Below are 17831 nucleotides of genomic sequence, written 5' to 3'. Positions count from 1 at the left end.
TTAAGCAGGTGGAGCCAGCGCATTTCCAGGCAGCACAGGGAGCGGAGGCATGAGTGGCAGCAGGACACCAAGTGGCAAGATCCAAGGCACACCCTGGGTACCCAGACGCCATCCTCACTGGTCACCTGCTCCAGGGGCAAAGGCTCTGAGCTGCTTCAGGTGGGGTGAGGGCCTGCAAGGGAAGTGATGCTCGAACTCTGGGCCAACACCGGGATCCAGGGCCATGGGGCAGCAGGTGTGGATGGAAGCTTCTGGAACAGCTGCCACTTTGGGGGGCACACTCTACCCTGTTGCTTCCGACTCCCTGCGCCATCTCTGGTCCAGCCAGCATTCTGTCTTGGGCTGCATGTCTCCGCACACTCCTGTCACTGGTGTGCTGGCCAATGTAACAACCAGCCCTCTGGTTGGGGGAACCCTGGGGGGTAGTGTTTCCCAGTTTTTGGGGTGTACGTATGCCCAGCATGGCCAATTCTGAGCTATCAACATGATGTCCCCGAAGACAGAGTTGGGAAGAGACGCACCGTAGCCTTGATTATATCCTATCTCCTCCTTACAGATACGACAGATGCGAATAACCCCTGGGACATAGACAATAATTCGGAAGGGATGAGTTTTGAGTATTTATTACCTTTTTAAAATAGAATTTATTTAATTGTAAGTTTCTATAATTTCAGTTTCGTTGATGTTTATGTTTAATGGCCGCTCACAGAATTCACGAAAATTTAGTGATCAGCTCTTACGAGTGGGTACAAGGTGGCTTGGGGACACCATGGCCTCCGGCCCAGGATCCAGAGGAGGGCCTGATGGAAGCCCTGCTCCTCAGCACCCTTCAAGGTCACTGCCCCGTGGTCTTCGCTCTGGTCTCCCCTCTGAGAGCTCATGCTGTCGCCTTGCCCCGCCTTCCCTCTGCAGGACACCCTCCTCCCACAGCCCCTGGTGCCTTCCCAGCCTCTCTTGGGGCTGGGCTGACCCCTGGCCCTACAGCTCTCTGGAAGTCGCCTCAGTAGTCAGGCTCTCCTCCATGCCCCCCAGCTCAGACAGTGGTGACCACCCCGATGTCCTGTTCTGCCCCCTCCAGAGTGCATGTCACCTGTCCCCCTCCCAGGAGAAGGTCTCCTGTACCAGCCCCTATTTTTTCTCTCACCCCTCGTTCTGCCCTCACTTTCTCACTTCCCCTCCGCTGTGACCCCATGCACACTCCCATTTCCTCCATCTTCTTCAACAGGGCACTCGGTGTAGGCTTCTGGAGGCCTGACTTTCTCTCAGCACCACCACCTCCTCCAGGAAGTCCTCCAAGGCAGAAGCTTATAAGATATGATTCCCCAAGGCTCTGGCATCTCCTGCCTCTCAGCTCCTCGGCTGGTGTGTCCCTTAGATAAGACCCCTGCAGAGCTTACCAAGCCCTCCCCGTCTCCCTTACTCCCTGCTCTTTCTGGTTTGGATTGACCAGCCTGGCCTTAACCCAGGAACCCTAGAAACACTCCCCTTGCCAGCCCTATCGTGCTGCGGCTCCCACTCCGCCTGCACCCTGCCATGATCACCCCCCCGGGGGGGCTGTTGAGGCGAGAGGACCTGTGAGAGACAGCCTCCCCCACTTCACTTGCTCCTGTTGGTGGAAGCCCCACCAAGCAAATGGGATTCCCACAAAATCGCAACACTCTGCGTCCCAGCACAGAGTGGTCCCAGAGGCTGTTTGCTGAACTGAATCAAAATGTCACACCATGGGGGAGGAAAACCACCCTGAAAGGCTTGGTTCTGAGCAGTGAGGTAGGTTCTGAATGCTTTGACGTGGTGCGTTGTCTGGGCCGGGCCCTGGGTTCGCTCAGTGCCCCCGTAGTCTCATCTCGCTGCACGGACTGTTGGCCTCGGTTGTGTGACTGGCTTCGGCCAACGGGAGAAGAGTAAACACGATGCAGGTAGAAACCCCGAGCAGCCCTGGGGCTTCATGTCTCTCTCCCTGCAGCCGGGGTCCTGAGGCCACCGGGGAAGGCACCCAGGCCAGCCGGCTGCTGCGGGATGAGAGGCCTCTCGGAGGACAACTCAGAACCCAGCCATCAGCCAGCTGTCAGACGAGTGAGGCCCTCGATGGCCCTCTGAGCAGAGACACACATCTGGGTCCAGCCAAACTCAACAGAAGCGCCCACTGGAGCCCAGCTCCATCGCAGAGCCACATAACCATAAAGCTAATAAGTTGTTTTAAACTGCGTGTTTTGGGTGTAGTTTGTTATGTGCAAAGCAAAGCGAACCACTCCTCAGCCCAATGTACCACAAACGGTATCTGGACAGATGAAGATGGCCCAGCGGGCAGGCAGGCCAGCCATCTGGCCGTGAGGCTGGGTCATTGGCACACTGCGAGGGACCCAGGGGGACCCCCTAGATCCTGTGCTAGGATGCGGTTAAGGCAAGTGAGGCATTCACCTTGCACACAAAATGGAAGGCAGTATCCCGAAACTTAGGAATCAAGACAAGACATATTTTAATGCAATATTAGAGAAATCAATTTGGTGAACTATGGCTCATGAACTGGCTGCCCATTTCTGTAAAAAAAAAGTTTTATTGGAATTGGGGCCAGGATTAGGATTTGGCAAGCAGGGTAAGATCCTATAAGCACAGGGTCAGCTCTTGTTTTAATAAAAAAGTTTGTCGTGGAATTTATGCATTAATCCTATCTGTGCCTTTGTTTCTGGTTTACTTCTTTTGATTTGGGCTAAATCCTTCCCAACCTGCTGAGTGATTGACCTCTGCAATCTGACTGGATCTCAAACCTCCACCTATTATATTCCCACCAAGGGTCATAATTTAAGCTTTTGTCAGGCATTGACACCTTGCTGTGAAGGAAGCAAAATGAGATCAAGTTCTACTCAGGAGAGATTAGAGGGCCAGGAACCTGGAGAGCTGCGGTCAGCTTCCGGGGGAAGAAGGGATCTTCCCGAGGGCCCACCATTCTCAAAATTTCCACAGGCTCTCCACCGTGGCTCCCTGGGTGGGTTTCATGGGCAAATCCTAGCAGCCAGCTGTATGACCAGATGTCCAGATGACCTTTGAAACCATCTGGGTTTACTCATGTCCTTGATTCTCTCCTGTAGGTCATGTTCATGTGTGACCCCAGCCAAGTCAGCGAGGCCAGCAGACAGCCAGGATATTTATGAAGAAGCTGCTGGTGTTTTACCAAGGTTCTTGCTGGCCATCAGCCTGGGGATGTGGACGCGTGTGCCGGTGAGAGGAGTCTCCCAGGGCGTGGTGTGGAGACAGGGAGGTATTTACTTAGCCCGGAGAACCACTCGGGCTGTACCTGGTGATTTCAGTGACACAGAGCTGGCTACTTCCCAAATCTCCAAAAGACTTTTTTTCTTCTCCCGAAGTGGCCAGACGTTTACAAATCAGGTTTTTAGCCCATCTGTAGGCTGGGGGAGAAACAGCAGTTGCCTTGATACCATGGAGACGAGGGGAACCCATTACTCTTCTAGTCCCTCCGGATTTCTGGAGACGGGAAAGGCCGTGCCAGTCAGTGGCATCTGAGGAATCTGAAAGGGAGTGGATTTACTGAGGAGACCAGGAGAGATTTTTCCATCACGTTCTCCTGCTGTTCATCTGCAGCCACTCTTTAAAGTCTCACCACGGAGTGACCCCATCTCAGGGACCCAGTCTCTGCTTTCCCTGTGTGACCTTGTCCACAGGTACTGGTGATAAGCCTTGACGTTTTCTCTTAGTATCTCCAAGTCAGGAGGTGGAGAGAGCCTGGAGGTGGACATTCCCAAGAAGAAGGTAGGGCCTTGCTCTCCACAGCTTTCTTCCCCAGGAACACAGAGGGGCTCAGACATTTCTAGAGAATCTGGATGTGGCCTCCGGACCAGTCTCAGAACCACAGAGTTCTCACGCGCCCCCTTGGTGCTACTGCGGAGAGCTCACAAGATTAACCCAGGGTCCTAGCCTCTGATGGGTTTACAGATGTCTTGGGGGTGACCTGGCCACTTGCCTGCTCTAATGTTCTTCGGTTTACCCCCTCTGCTGGCTTTTTTGAGGAGTGAGGAGGCCACTGGAAAATGCAATGCTTATCTTCTATTTTTGTCCTGTTGGACCACAAAGATGTCTTCACTAAGGGCATAGTCAGGGCAGACGGAGTGCCTGGGGGAGAATACCCAATTTTATTCACACACACACACACACACACACACAGCCCATACCACACCCAAGTACCATCTAAATATTGATACTTTTATTTCAATACTCCTATTTCAGGAGAGGTCAGATCCTGCTCCTTGCTTGGGTGACATTGCTGGCTCTGTCCTAGGACACGGGCTCTGACGTCACTCTCCACAAAGGGCCAGCACAATCCTCCCCAGCGGGGACTAGTCATTTTGTCACCGGAACTTCTTGTGTTTACAATCTTACAAGAGGAGGGTGGGTTACACGGTCAGCCCTAGGTGGCCTTTAAAACACGTGTGCAGAAGATCGAGAGCAGCTGTGGCTTCCAAGCTGTATCTGGGACTAGATCATAGTCTTACCATATTTCAAAAGAGGACGAGAACATCAGATCTGGTGCTCAGGAATATGGCTTGAGGATGGTTGACCCTTGTCCTAAGTTCCCACACTTTTTCTTCCAGCTGGCCGGAGAGAGGAGTGCTGGTTTCATCGAGGCCGAGTCCTGCCCCCGCCTTCCCTGGCTGGGTTTTCAGGCGCCCCCGCCTCCTCTGCACAGGCTCTGAGGTGAAGAGCTCACTGGTGGGGTTCATGCTGCCTACCCAGCCATGTTCCTCTGTGCGTGAGGGGACAACCTGAGAAGGGCAGCGACAGGAGCCCGTCGGGGGGGGGACTGCCGGGACAGCCAGCCTCATCTCAGCTCCCGAAGCCACCTGGGGGCTCGTGGACCACCATCTCTCCACATCTGTCACCTGCAGCTGCCCGCTGGGCCAGAGGGGGAAGCTGGCTGGTTCTCAGGCAACGGGATGGTGACACCAGGGAAGGAACTGTCCTCACTTCCTGTAAGATGGGCTCCCTGGAGAAGAAAAGCCAGCGCCAGCTGCCAGCACGGAGGCGGCATCCGCACAGAGTCCCCTCTGTCTCGTATAGGCCCTTCTTTCAGCTGGCTCTGTGCAGACAGAATACAGAGAACCTTCCCTTCCCCCAGGTCACCGGCTCTGCGGCCCGGGCACGCCTCACGTGGCCATGCTCTTTCCTCCCAGGAAGCAGGCAGCTTGGCTGGGGGTACTCGCTGAGTTTGCGGGCAATGGTTTTGTTGTTTGTCGAGGCCATGGGACACGGGTCTGCTGCTAGCTGAGCTATCAGGCACGGGCAGGGCCTGGAGGAGCCCGCAGGAGCCCGCAGGGTCCCGGCTGTTGCTGCTGCGGTTACTGCCCGCCGGGGCTGGGCCCGGCCACCTCTCTCCGGCTATGCGCTCCCGGCACCTGCGGGTGCTTTCTTCGGCCCATGTGAAGCAGCAGCAGAAGCTGCACGGCTGCTGGGGACCGGGGGGGGGGGGGGGGAGGGTAACGGGGGCTGGGGCTGGGCTCCGTGTTAACCCCCAGAGAGGCGTCGGAGAAGAGGGAGGGCTGGGCCAGCTTTCCAGCCACGGCCCATTAACCACACAGCTAGCCCAGCAGGTCTTGGGTTGACCAGAATGCCCGGGGCTCTGGCAGGAAATGAATGCGGCAGGGAGAGTGTGGGGCAGTACAGTGGCAGAAATGCATATATCCTGAGTGTGACAGATTTTCTGTTGCTTGACATCCTCTTTTTCACTTTTGTTTTCCTTTATTTTGATTTCTTTTATTTATTTATTTATTTATTTTTAACATTTTATTTTTAAGTAATCGCTACACCCAGCCTGGGGCTCGAACCTATGACCCTGAGATCAAGGGTCGCATTCTCCTCTGACTACACCAGCCAGGCCTCCCTCCCTTATTTTTAGTTAAGACTCTTTAGAAAGGTCCAGGCTCAGCTGGGGAGTGGAGGAGGTGGCCAACTGGCCCAGGCTAGGAGGGGATAGAGAGAGGAAGTGGTCTCTCCTGTGTCCAAAATGGCAGGAGGGAGGCCCCCAGGGCCCCCCTACCCTCAGTCACTGGGGTGGCCCACCTCCAAGGCACCTGCTCTGGTTTGGTTTCCAGGCTGCCTGAGTAGCTGTCGGCTGCCCCCCACCGGAAGGCAGGTCCAGGGTCCAGGGGCAACCACACGAGTGCCACAGAGGTGGGGGGAGTCTTTACTCTGAGCGACACTGCCCAGATGGTCCCCGTCTGCCGGGCTGTGTGTGAACCCCTAAGGCCCACGGCAATGGCATACATGGGAAGATGAGTGGAGAACTGGTTTCTAGGGCAGGAGGAGACACTGGCGAGGGCCCTGGCTTTCCGTTTGGCCTGTGGGGCCCAGACAAACACAGCGCCCCGCCCTCTGGTCTGACTTACTCTGTGGGCCCCTTGTGGAGGACAACATGGAGCCAGGGCGGCTGGCCTGCTGGGGGCCGCACGGAGAGAACCGAGGGGCCAGAGTGGATGCCTTGGCCTTGGGTGGGTTCAGGTCCAGGATTGCCGGGGTGCTGGGGGTCCGGGGCTCACAGGAGAAGGCTGATGTAAATTCCCTGGAAGGAAATGCACAGTCTACAGTTACGGCTACTGCATACTTAAGGGAGTCGCAGGAAGAAGGAAGGAACTCCCTGTCTGAGCACCAAGAGGTCAGACAGGCACGGTCCTGGGCACAGGGTAGGGGTGGGGTAGGGCGGGGCACCTGGTGGCATACATCCCTGCCCCCATGGAACACACACTCTATAGGAGGAGGAAGATTAAAAAAAAAAAAAAAAGGAATTAAAGGCTAAGGAGGAGATGAAGCCGAGAAGGGGGACGGGGAGCCTGGGGGATTCTTGAAGTGTGAGGTAGGATAGCCAGGGAAGGTGTGGTCAGCAGAGTAACTGTCCTCCATTCTGTCCTACTCCCTGGGACCTTTTATGACAAAGGAGAATGTAACTGCGGTGGAACAGAGGTTGCAAATCTTCTGACTTTGCCACAGGGAGATTATTCTAGGCTATCAGGGTGAGCCCACGGAAACCAGAAGGGTCCTTAAAAGTTTGAGAGGGAGGGCCACCTGGGTGGCTCAGTTGGTAAAGCGTCTGCCTTCGGCTCAAGTCATGATCCCAGGGTCCTGGGATAGAGTCCCACATCGGGGTCCTTGCTCAGTGGGGAGCCCCTTCCCCCTCTGCCTGCCTCTTCCTCTCCTTGTGCTCTCTCTCCCTCTCTCTATCTGACAAATAAAATCATAAAAAGAAAAAGTGGGAGAGGGGGCAGAAGAAGAGAGAGAAGGAAGTATGACTGTGAAGAAGGGCACAGAGATGCCAGCCTGCCCAGCTTTGAAGACAGTGGAAGGGGCCGGGAGTCAAAGAAGGCAGGCGGCCTCCAGAAGCCGGAAAAGGCAGAAAAAAGATTTTCCCATGGAACTCGGGAAGCTGTGTGTCCTGTGCACACTTCTATTCCAGCCCCATGAGAGCGGTGCGGGGCTTCTGACCGACAGGACTGTGAGGCCATACCTTTGTGTGTTCAGGTTTCTACGCATGAGGCCATCTGTTACAGCAGCAATAGAAAACTAATTTTAGATGTGGTGGCCAGGGAAGGCCACTCAAAGAGGGTGACATTTAGCCCCCAAACACTCCTGTGGGTGGTGGGGGCAGGCATTACTTCCCCATTTTTCGGATGGAGAAACTGAGGCCCCAAGTTTGTGAACTTTCCCAAGGCCACACGCATAACGCACAGGTTGTGAGGCCAAGATCTGAGCCCAGTGGGATCTCCTAGCCAGCCCTTCTCCATATACCACCGGGCTGCCAGCCCCAAAGGGTGACCTCCCAGAGATGTGGTGGGCTAGTCTTGGAGCTGGCACCCTCAGCTTGGCACTGTTAGACAAGAAGTCCTAGAAGTGGGGGCCTGGTTCTGTGGAATCCCCCCTGCCCAGCCCTTTGCTGTCTGGCTGTCATGGAGCTGTCTACACCTTGCTCCCACCTCGACTTCTGGGGTCCCTGCTATCTACACGCCCATTTTCCTGACTGTAACTCCAAAGACCAGAGTCCCAGGCTGTCACCCAGGGTTGCCATCCCCAGTGAATGGACACATTCACTGGACACATCGGCTCAGCTAGCAGCTGGGCACGCACTCTGTCCATGGCAGGTCCGTCTCCCCTGCCCTAAGCGGGTCCCTTAGTCTGTGGGCTTCACACAGTTGGTGTGCAGCAAACAGCTGTTGAGCTAGGAGAGTGAGTCAGCGCCCCCTCGGGGAACGGTAGGGGGAGCATGCCTGTGCATGTGTGTGCACACACAGAATGGGAAGTGGAGGCAGGTGCGGGGGGCAGGGGGTGTGCTCCCTGGGAGGGCCCAGACCCTCAGTCCTGCTCTGCGACTCTCCAGCTGGTGACTGAACGTAGTAGGCAAGTATGCCGACCTTTGGAGAGCTGCAGTTTCCCCACCTGTCTCTCAAATAGCTGTGATGATTCTGCAAGGGAGGCTGTGCTGAGGTCAATCGAGGGTCCCTTAAATGAGGGTTTTGGCTCTGGGGAGTGGGACCTGGAAGGAAACTGGAATTTCTTTTTTTTTTTTTTTTTTAAGATTTTATTTATTTATTTATTTATTTGACAGAGAGAGATCACAAGTAGGCAGAGAGGCAGGCAGAGAGAGAGAGGAAGGGAAGCAGGCTCCCTGCTGAGCAGAGAGCCCGATGCGGAACTCGATCCCAGGACCCCGAGATCATGACCTGAGCCGAAGGCAGTGGCTTAACCCACTGAGCCACCCAGGCGCCCCGGAAACTGGAATTTCTTTCTTTCTTTCTTTCTTTTTTTTTTTTTTTAAGATTTTATTTATTTATTTGACAGAGATCACAAGTAGGTAGAGAGGCAGGCAGAGAGAGGGGGAAGTAGGCTCCCTGCTGAGCAGAGATCCCGATGTGGGGCTCGATCCCAGGACCCTGGGATTATGACCTGAGCCGAAGGCAGAGGCTTTAACCCACTGAGCCACCCAGGCGCCCTGAAACTGGAATTTCTTATTTGAATCAATTCTATATTTCCATATGCCCCTTCCTTCCATCCTTCCTTCCCTCCTTTCCTCCCTCCCTTCTTTTTTTATAGGGAGAATATTTTAATCATTAGAAAAATAAAACTTAAGCATCTGAAAAATTTCCAAATTCAAATTTAGGAGAAAAGTGGCATAAAAAGTGCCCATACTTTAAGTAGGAAATCTCCTTTTTTTAAAATTAGTTGATTATTTATTTATTTTAAAAATATTTTATTTATTTGACAGAGAGAATGAGCACAAGCAGGGGGAGCAGCAGAGAGAGGGAGAAGCAGGCTCCTTGCTGACCAGGAAGCCCAATGTGGGGCTCAATCCCAGGACCCTGGGATCATGACCCGAGCCGAGGGCAGGCGCTCGGGTCTGCTGAGCTGAGCCACTCGGGCAACTCTTATTTATTTATTCTTAAAAAAGATTTACTTATTTTAAGGGTGCCTGAGTGGCTCAGGTGGTTGGTTAAGTGTCTGCCTTCAGCTTGGGTCATGATCCCAGGGTCCTAGGATTGAGTCCTGAGTTGGGCTTTCTGCTTCTCCCTCTGCCTCTCCACCTACTCATGATTTCTCTGTCTCTCTCTCTCAAATGAATAAATAAAATTTAAAAAAAAAGATTTATTTATTTTAGAGAGAGAGAGTGAGCAAGCAGGCTGGGGGTGGGGGCAGAAACTGAGGGAGAGGGAGAATCCTGAAGCAGATTCCTGCTGAGTGTGGAGCCCAATGTGGGGTTTGATGCCAGGACCCTGAGATCATGACCTGAGTCGAAATCTGGAGTCAGCCACTTAACTGAGCCACCCAGGCGGCCCTAGGCAAGAAATCTTTGATACCAGATTGAAAAGGATACTCGTCTCCCTGCTAGTGCTCTCTTTCACATTCTAATAAATAAATAAAACCTTAAAAAAAAAGAAAAGAAAAATGATATGGAAGATTTAACCCTACAGCATTTTATTGAAGTTTAAAATGATTTTTTCTTTATTTAAAAAAATGTACGTATGTATGTATGAAAGAAAGTAAGCTCTATGCCCAGCGTGGGGCTTGAACTCACCAGCCCAGGATCAAGAGTCGTGTGCTCTACTGACTGAGCCAGCCAGGTGCTCCAAGGTAGTTTTCTTTTAATATTATGTGGTTCAAATGACTTTTATCCCCTATTTTGCTATTCTAATTTTGATGTTTTGATTTTTGTTATAGCAGTTTATTATTACTCGTACATGGCCCTTAAGAAACAAAACGGGGGGAGGGAGGGGGAAAGTAAAATAAGACGAAATCAGAGAGGGACACAAACCATAAGAGACTCTTAATCATAGGAAACAAACAGGGCTGCTGGAGGGGAAGGGGTGGGAGAGTGGGATAACTGGGTGATGGACATTAAGGAGGGCACATGATGGAATGAGCACTGGGTGTTCTATGCCACTGATGAATCACTGAACTCTACCTCTGAAATTAATAATATGCTATATGTTAATTAATTGAATTTAAATTTAAAAAAATTTAAAATAAAAGTAATTCCAAGAGAAAAAAAGTTACCATCTTGACCATTTTAAAATTAGCCTTATCGGGGTCACCTGGGGGGCTCAGTCAGTTAAAATGTAGCCCTCTTGCATTTTAAGAAGGAATCACTATGAGAAACTAGTACAGACTACTCAGGGAGCACTGGCAGCTATTCCTGGCTGTGGGGGGTAGCCTTGGGTCACCAGCGATGTCCATCACAGAGTCATGGGACAGGGAGGCCATTTGAAGGAGCTAACTGGGAAGGCCCGGGATGGTTGGGCAGCTTCACTGCACCGGGCCTTAGAGCCAAGGGGCAGCAAGGTCAGCTTGCGGGGATGGGGGACGCTGAGGTGAGTGGGCAAGAAGTGAAGGGAGAAAAGGTCTGGGCCACAGGGCTAGGAATCTATAATCTCCCGACTCCCAGGCAACCAGGAAAGGGCTCTGTCCTTTGGGAGAGTGGTTTGGCGATGTGTTACGAAAATTCTTACATGTGCATTCATTTTATGAATCAACTTTGCTGGGCCATGATGCCTAAATATTCGGTCAAATGTGATTCTGGATATTTCTGTGCAGGTGTCTTTTGGATGAGATTAACATTTAAATAGGTGGATCTTGAGCACAGTACATTGTCCTCCTCTGTGTGGGTGGGTCTCATCTAATCATTGAGGGCACGAAGAGTCAAAGACCGATCTCCTCTGAGTAGGAAGGAATGGTGCCAGCAGACTGCCTTTGGACTCCAATTGCAACTCTTCCCTGGGTCTCTAGCTTGCAGGCCTACCCTGTAGAGTTTGGACTGGCCAAGTGTCTACAATCATGTGAGCCAAATCCTTACAACCACCCCCTCCTGCCCACCCCCTCCCTGTTGGTTCTCTTTCTCTGGAGAACCCTGATTAGTACACCTTCAAAGTCAGCCTCTTCTTGGCCCTGGGCATGACCTTTGTTTGGCCATGGTAGCCTTGCTGCTGGGGAGAAGAGCACCCTCAGACAGGGGCTCCTTCTGGCTCCTTCTCTGGGGCTGGAGGGCACCAAAGAGCCCCTCCTTGGCTTGGTGGAGCCCAAACCACGTGGGAGGCTGCTGCAGCAGGTGGTGCTGTTGACTGAGGGTGCTGGTCACTGCTCCTGACTCCTGCAGGGGTGAGGACCGTGGGAGGCGGGGTGGGGGGGGCTGGTCAGTGTGGCCTCCAGGCCCCCAGGCCCCTCAAAGGGTGAGCTCAGCAGTCTGAGCAGCAGGGAGCCAGAGCCAGGAAATGGTGATGGTTTAGGAGGAGATGAGGCCGGATTAGGGCAGGGCAGGAAAAGCATGTGGACAGGAGATTCAGGATGGCAATGACCTGTGACCGGGGAAAGTCAATTGCGGTGGGAATAATGGTGCTGAGTAGTAGGTAAACTTCACGGTATGGGTAAACTGGGAGGTGGCCTGCAAGATAGACAAATTATTTATTAGAGAGGTGGGGCCCACGGAGATGATCTCAGCTCATCAATGGGAGCATTGTGTGGAGGGGAAGAGCAATCAGAGGCTTCTGGAGATATTTAATCTGTACTTGTGTTTGGAATGCTGCTGAGTCATCATCTCCCAGCTGAGCGTTCCCCAGGGCAGAGGACCCTGTGTCCCTTCAGCTCTCTGGGACCATTGTCTGCAGGATGGTACAGATGGCATGTGCTCTGGGGTCCCCTCAGAGGACTGCTCATCGGGGCTCGCCAAGGGGTCTTGGTGACAGCCATGGAGATTTCGTCCACGCTACACCAGAGCCCAGAAAGCAGCAAGGCGTGGGGTGACACCGGATGAAGGCAAACACACACACCAGCAAACAGTTCACGTGTGTGCGAGCGTGCGCACGTGTTTGTGCACGTGAACACACAGGGTTCCTGTCTTCATTCCCCTGACTTGCTTGTTCTCAGTTTCCAGTTTCTTTTAGTGGGAGGTACTGGAGGGGTCCTCACAGCTGCCGCATGCCCTCTGGGGACAAATGCGGGGGGATAAAGCATACCTAGATGTATGTAAAATCTCTCTTCTTCACGTTCTAAAAGCCGTAATACTTGCTGAAGAGTCATTTCCTGTCGGTGGCACGACAGGAATTCTGACCCTATCTGTTTCTGAGCTGGGCCCGGGCCTGGATCGGGGAACCCACTCCCCCGTGGCTCCCTGGGACAGAGGGAGGTACCAGCCAGGCCAATGCCTGCCAGCCGGTCGGGTGGGCTTAACACGATGGTTCCCGAGCTACTCGATGTTAAGGACTCTGAGAAGCAGACAGGGAACGTGGGAACAGGAACACTTGGGTGTCTGGAGGGGGACGGAGGCAGTGGGCTCACAGGGCCTGAAGCTTTTACCCTCCGCCTTTTAGGAAGGCAATTCCCCAGCAAGACCAGGGGCTGGAAGCCAGGGGAGTGGAGCTGGAGCTTCGGTTGTCTTCAAACCACCTCTCTGGGGTTAAACGATGAGAGTATCGTTCAACCTACCATTTCCCCACACCTGCAGCTCCAGGGCCTTCCATGGGGAATGGGCAGTCAAGCAGCGCCCACCCACTGGCACGTCTCCTGGGTCAAGGGGCTGTCCTCACTCTAAGGACAGAGAGAGAGAGAGAGAGAGGAGCTGGGGAAAGCGGAGGGACAAATGTCCCCCACTCAAGCCACGCAGAGGGCCATTCTCTCTCCCTTTCTCCTGATTAATCCACCAGAGATTTTGAGAGCCTGCTCGGTGCTAGGTGGGGACAAGGGGACAGACACCTTCCCCATGGCCCTTGTCTTTCAGGACAGCGGGAGACACTCAGGGACTGGGGAGGGAACGGGGCTGTGCGACTGGACTTGGGTCAGGAGGGAGGAAGGGGTGCTTAGCGGAAACCTGGGGCAGCGGGGGAGGGAGGAGAAGGCTGGGGGTAGGTTAAGAGTGTGGCAGGCAGTGGTCACATAGCCAGAGGGGAAGCAAGGTGGGGGACCAGCTGTCTACTTCTCCCCCTTTCCATCCTCCTCTTCCTCAAACGGAACCCACCGCCACTCCTCCCAGACTTAAAATAAGAGTTGAATTCACATGACAGCCATTAGGGCAAGAGCACCCACGGACAGAAACCCATGGGGGATTTGTGCCAGCAGGACCTTGGAGGGCCAACTGGGTCACTCCATTTGGTGTCACCAGGGGGAATGTTTCTCAGGAGAGCCTTTGGGGGTCCCCTGCTCTGAAAACACTTGCTCTGGGGAGAGAGGACAGTCTCTAGCAAGCCTCAGAAATGAATTCTGCCTTTCAGGAAGGCCACAGACCCAGTGCTCATGGTGGGAGGGCAGATGTGGCCTGGCTGAGACGGGGGACTATTTCTGGGTCCCGACCCGGGCGCAGAGGGCAAGCGCGGCAGGGGCCCAGCCTCAGCTCTGGCCCAGCCCTCCAAGGTCTCTCCTTTTGAGCCCCCCACTTCAGGAGGGTGCCAAGAGCCAGAGAACCCCTGACCTGTGGGCCAGCCTGTGGGCGTCGGGCACTTCCAATCCTGGGGCACAGCTTTAGCCATTCTGCCAGGTTGGGGAGGTGGCTCCCTGGGTCCCCAGCTGGTCAGGGGACCCCCCACCCCAGTCCAGGTCCCAACATCCTCTGGCTCCACCCCACAGAGCTCTGCTGCCCCCTGGGAGCTCTGACTGCCTTGGTACACAGTGCCTCTGCCTAGCCGCATGGGATAGGCAGGCGGGGCGGGGGGGAGGGGGTGCTGCCTGCAGGGAGAAGGGGAGCAGCTGCAGCCCCCTCTTGGACTTGCTGCCCTGTGGGAGCTGGCTCTGCTAGGCCTTCTGCCTGTCCAGGGGCGGCCTTGGCAGCTAGGGGCTCCTGCGGCTCGAAACTCAGCAGGAACTGCTTTTTCTGTGGCTTCCCTCTGTGGAGCCGGCAAGGAGGGCGGCCAGGCCTGAGTTAGGGGAGGCCCGGTGGGCGGGTTCTATTGGGCCCTGCACACCATGAGGGGAAAAGAGCTGCAGGTCTCAGGGGTCTGGGAGGCAGTCCTTTTGCCCCACTCCGAGTGGGGCCAAGGTCAGCCATCACCCCAGCGGCCAGGGTCCTGCTCACCTCAGACACACTCCTGCCAACATTTCTCAGTTCTACAGGAAGGCAGAGGCATAGGAGGCCTGGCCGGTCACCACGGCAAAACCCCTCTAATTCAGAGACTCTGAGCGTGTCACCATGGGAAACCCGGCTAGGGTCCAGGGCTTTCGTGCAGGAGGTTGGCTTTGCCATCTTGGAACGACTCCAGCTGCAGGACACCTCGTGGCCAGGAGGAAGTGGTGGGGGCCAGCCAGGGAGCCTAGCCCTGGGCTTGGGTCTGACACCCCGGCTAGGCCCCTCTCCCTGAGTGGTCTGCCTCAGATCCGAAAGGAGACCCAGACTTCCTAGCTCCTAAAGAACACCCGAGTGACCTCTCAGAGGCCAGGCCGCATTCATCTGGTGCAGAGGAAGAGAAAACACCTTTTTTTCTGGGTGGGATCCAATTTCTCGTTTAGGAGGGTGACATCGGAGCTAAACCATTTCACTAATCCTGTTCGTCGTCTTTCCCCTCCATCCCACCTTCTCCAAAAACAAATAGTTGGGATCGGACACTGCTCACAGGTCACTCCAAATCACTCATCCCCATGAATGTGTTCAGCCTGCAGTTCTTAAAACAAGTCCCTTGGGCATGTTTATGAGTTTCTTCTCCTTCCGGTCTGAAAACTGGTAATACCCAGGGGGCAGGTGCCTCCCCTTGGGCTCTGAGGTTAACAGGTGTGGTGACCTCATTCCCCCCCCCTCCCCCGCAGGGCTTCAGACTCGGAGAAATACTCCTTTGAGATCAAAGTCAGAGGCTAGACCAGAGAGAGCCCTCCTGGGACAACCCCCATCTTTACCTAGTGGTTGCTCCACGGCCTGGGGCCTGGCTGGGGACTTCTGCGGAGGACAGGTGAACCTCTCCCTGAGGTCCTGCTGGCAACCATTCTCCTGGCCTGATGTCTGCAGTGGCTGGGGAGGAGAGAGAGGTCAGTCAACTCTGCTTCTGGAACCTCTTTGAGGATGTTCCTTACTGGGCTAGACCAAAAAGCCAAGAAAAGCACGTGCCCAGGCTAGCCCCTGATAGCTCCCTGGAGCTTATGGATGAAGACTTGCTTCCTTGCACAGCCTGAGAACTTTCCAGGGGGCCACTTGGTGGACTTACAACCTGGCGGTGCAGCACGAGTGGTCCGGCTGGAGCACACCAGCACCAGAAAGCCAAGACTTCTGGCCCTATTGCTTCTCCTGGCCCCCCTGGCCTCTCAGACTCACAACTACAAGATCAACACCTGTGCTGAGATCCAGAGTCAGATGCTTAACCAATGGAGCCACCCAGGTTCCCCTGGGGTGTCCTCTATTTTTATCTGCCTAATTCAGCAATCCCAGGGGTGGGACTCTTTTCCCCCTGAGCTGCCCCAGGCCTCTTCAGGCCTGAATCCCTCAGCCCACCCACAGGGGCAGGAATGGCCCTCATTCCCAGCAGGAGTCGTACTGACTTCAAGGCCAAGGATGGGGTCATCCTGTAGACCTTCACAGGAGAGTAACAGAGAAGTCCCTGATGACACTGTCAGGGAGCTCTCCCGAGAGCCTCTTCTGGATTTCAAATGCCATGACCCCCTTCTCTCTGGTCCCACTTTTCTTCTCTTTCTCCAGTCAAAGGGGTCCATGCCATGCCAGAACCATTCTGTGACCAAAGTCCAGATTTGCTGCTTCCTTAACCCAAGCTCCTTTCAGCTCTTTCGTTTAAAAATCTCCCTGGTTCCTTTGCAATGTGGCCTCTACTTTATCTTAAATATAATCTTTCCTCTTTGCAGCTTGGACTCCTAGGTAATGGTCTTATTAGAATAGGGAATCTGTTTCCGGGATGAAACCCAAGGGGTGGTATTATTTACAAACCATACCGGACAGTCTCCTCCTCGAGCTGGGACTGGAACTGGAAATGGAGACTTCTCTCACCTGGTGTCCAGTGGACACTGGCCTGCTTGTCTGTGCTCTCTGCTCCATGGGCTTCTAATTGGGCCCAGGAGATAGCATTTAGGTGTATGGTTGTGTGCTGGGCAACACACAGAGAAAATCCCATGCCAGGGAATGGAGCCCAGGGATAGACAGTCCTCCAGGATCAGGAGCTTCCCAGGTGGGTGTGGGCAGAGGGCCAGGTTAGGGGGTGGGCGGGAAAGCCCCCTGGCAGGAGAGAGGAGGAGCTATGCTGAGCTCTCCTGAGACCATCTGACATCTTTTCGGTTCTGTCTCCAAAGAGTAGTCAGTCACCCCCTATGCCCCTTCCTTCTCTCTCCACTGAACATCACAGTGCCGGGCTTCAGAGCTCCCACCACTGGAAGCTGGGGACTGAGGGGACCCAGCAGCTGTGTGCACGTCCTGGAGGCTTCCTGGGACGAAGTGTACTGTTTCCTCACCTGTGGATCCATTTCTGACAGGGCTGGGCATTTTCAGTCCAGGCCACTGACAAAGCATGCGACTTTGTTATCCAACATAGCCTCGGTTGACGGGGGAATGAGACTAACTTTCTTGAGGCCAGTGTCTTACAAGATTCGAAGGCACATTCTTGGCTTTTTCCTTTTGGGAGCTATTTCCTTTTGGCTCTGTGGGGCTAAAGTCCTCTGCTTAAAACGAATGTACTTTCTGGCCCCGTGGTCAACTGATCAAACGGTTGGGGGGCCCCACAGTTTCCTCATCACGAGATTTCACCTTCACACTGACCGAACGCAGAGGTGTGAAGAGCTTCCTGAGCAAACGGGCTGGAGGCCACCGTGGCGGCTTCTCACTGGGTCTGAGGTGGGGCAGGAGTTCCCAGCACGAGCGCAGGCCGGGAGGCCAGACTTAGTCGCAAGTCATATGTGAGGGGCCTCTGAGGAGCAGCTGGGTGAGGCCAGACTGGGATGGGGGGACAGGTGAGCGAGAGCACAGAAGTGGGAAAAAAGGCCAGAGAAGCAGGACCATATGTATGGAAGGGTCCACAGGAAGTCAGCTCTATTTTTTTTTTTTTTGAAGATTTTATTTATTTATTTGACAGAGAGACACAAGCAGAGGGAAAGGCAGAAGCACGCTCCCTGCAGAGGAGGGGAAGTCCGATATGGGACTTGATCCCACAGTTCTGGGATCATGACCTGAGCTGAAGGCAATGGCCCAGCCAACTGAGCCACCCAGGCGCCACACAGCTCTAGGCTTTTGACAGGAAGGGACTATCACAGAAGACAACGAGGCCACCTGGCCCACCACTGTCCTCTTCCTCTCAGGCCGTCTTATATCTGCTGAGCCTCTGTTCTTGACTTTGTAAAAATTTAAATAAATGAATGTCTATACTTTTTATAAAGTA

The 17831-nt window shown here is 54.1% G+C and overlaps 1 protein-coding gene across 3 annotated transcripts in view; it reads right to left on the bottom strand.

The window, feature by feature from the left end:
* Window positions 1-607: 607 nt before the first annotated feature.
* The window catches only part of ARMC9 (armadillo repeat containing 9), a 160607-nt gene continuing 143383 nt past the window's right edge, over window positions 608-17831 (bottom strand). The window contains exons 23-25 of one of the 3 annotated variants that reach the window (XM_047721349.1): window positions 15358-15469; window positions 6396-6568; window positions 608-3524 (exon numbers count right to left, since the gene is read on the bottom strand). In XM_047721349.1, coding sequence (XP_047577305.1) covers window positions 3265-3524; window positions 6396-6568; window positions 15358-15469 — 545 coding nt within the window. In that variant the 3' untranslated portion in view covers window positions 608-3264. Of the gene's footprint in view, window positions 3525-4162; window positions 6569-12993; window positions 13069-15357; window positions 15470-17831 lie in introns of those variants that run through there. The other 2 variants (XM_047721350.1, XM_047721351.1) reach the window with 2 other exon arrangements.

Source organism: Lutra lutra, chromosome 3 (genome assembly GCF_902655055.1).
Source record: "Lutra lutra chromosome 3, mLutLut1.2, whole genome shotgun sequence".
Taxonomy (NCBI): Eukaryota; Metazoa; Chordata; class Mammalia; order Carnivora; family Mustelidae; genus Lutra; species Lutra lutra.
This window is presented reverse-complemented; position numbering and strand designations above follow the sequence as displayed.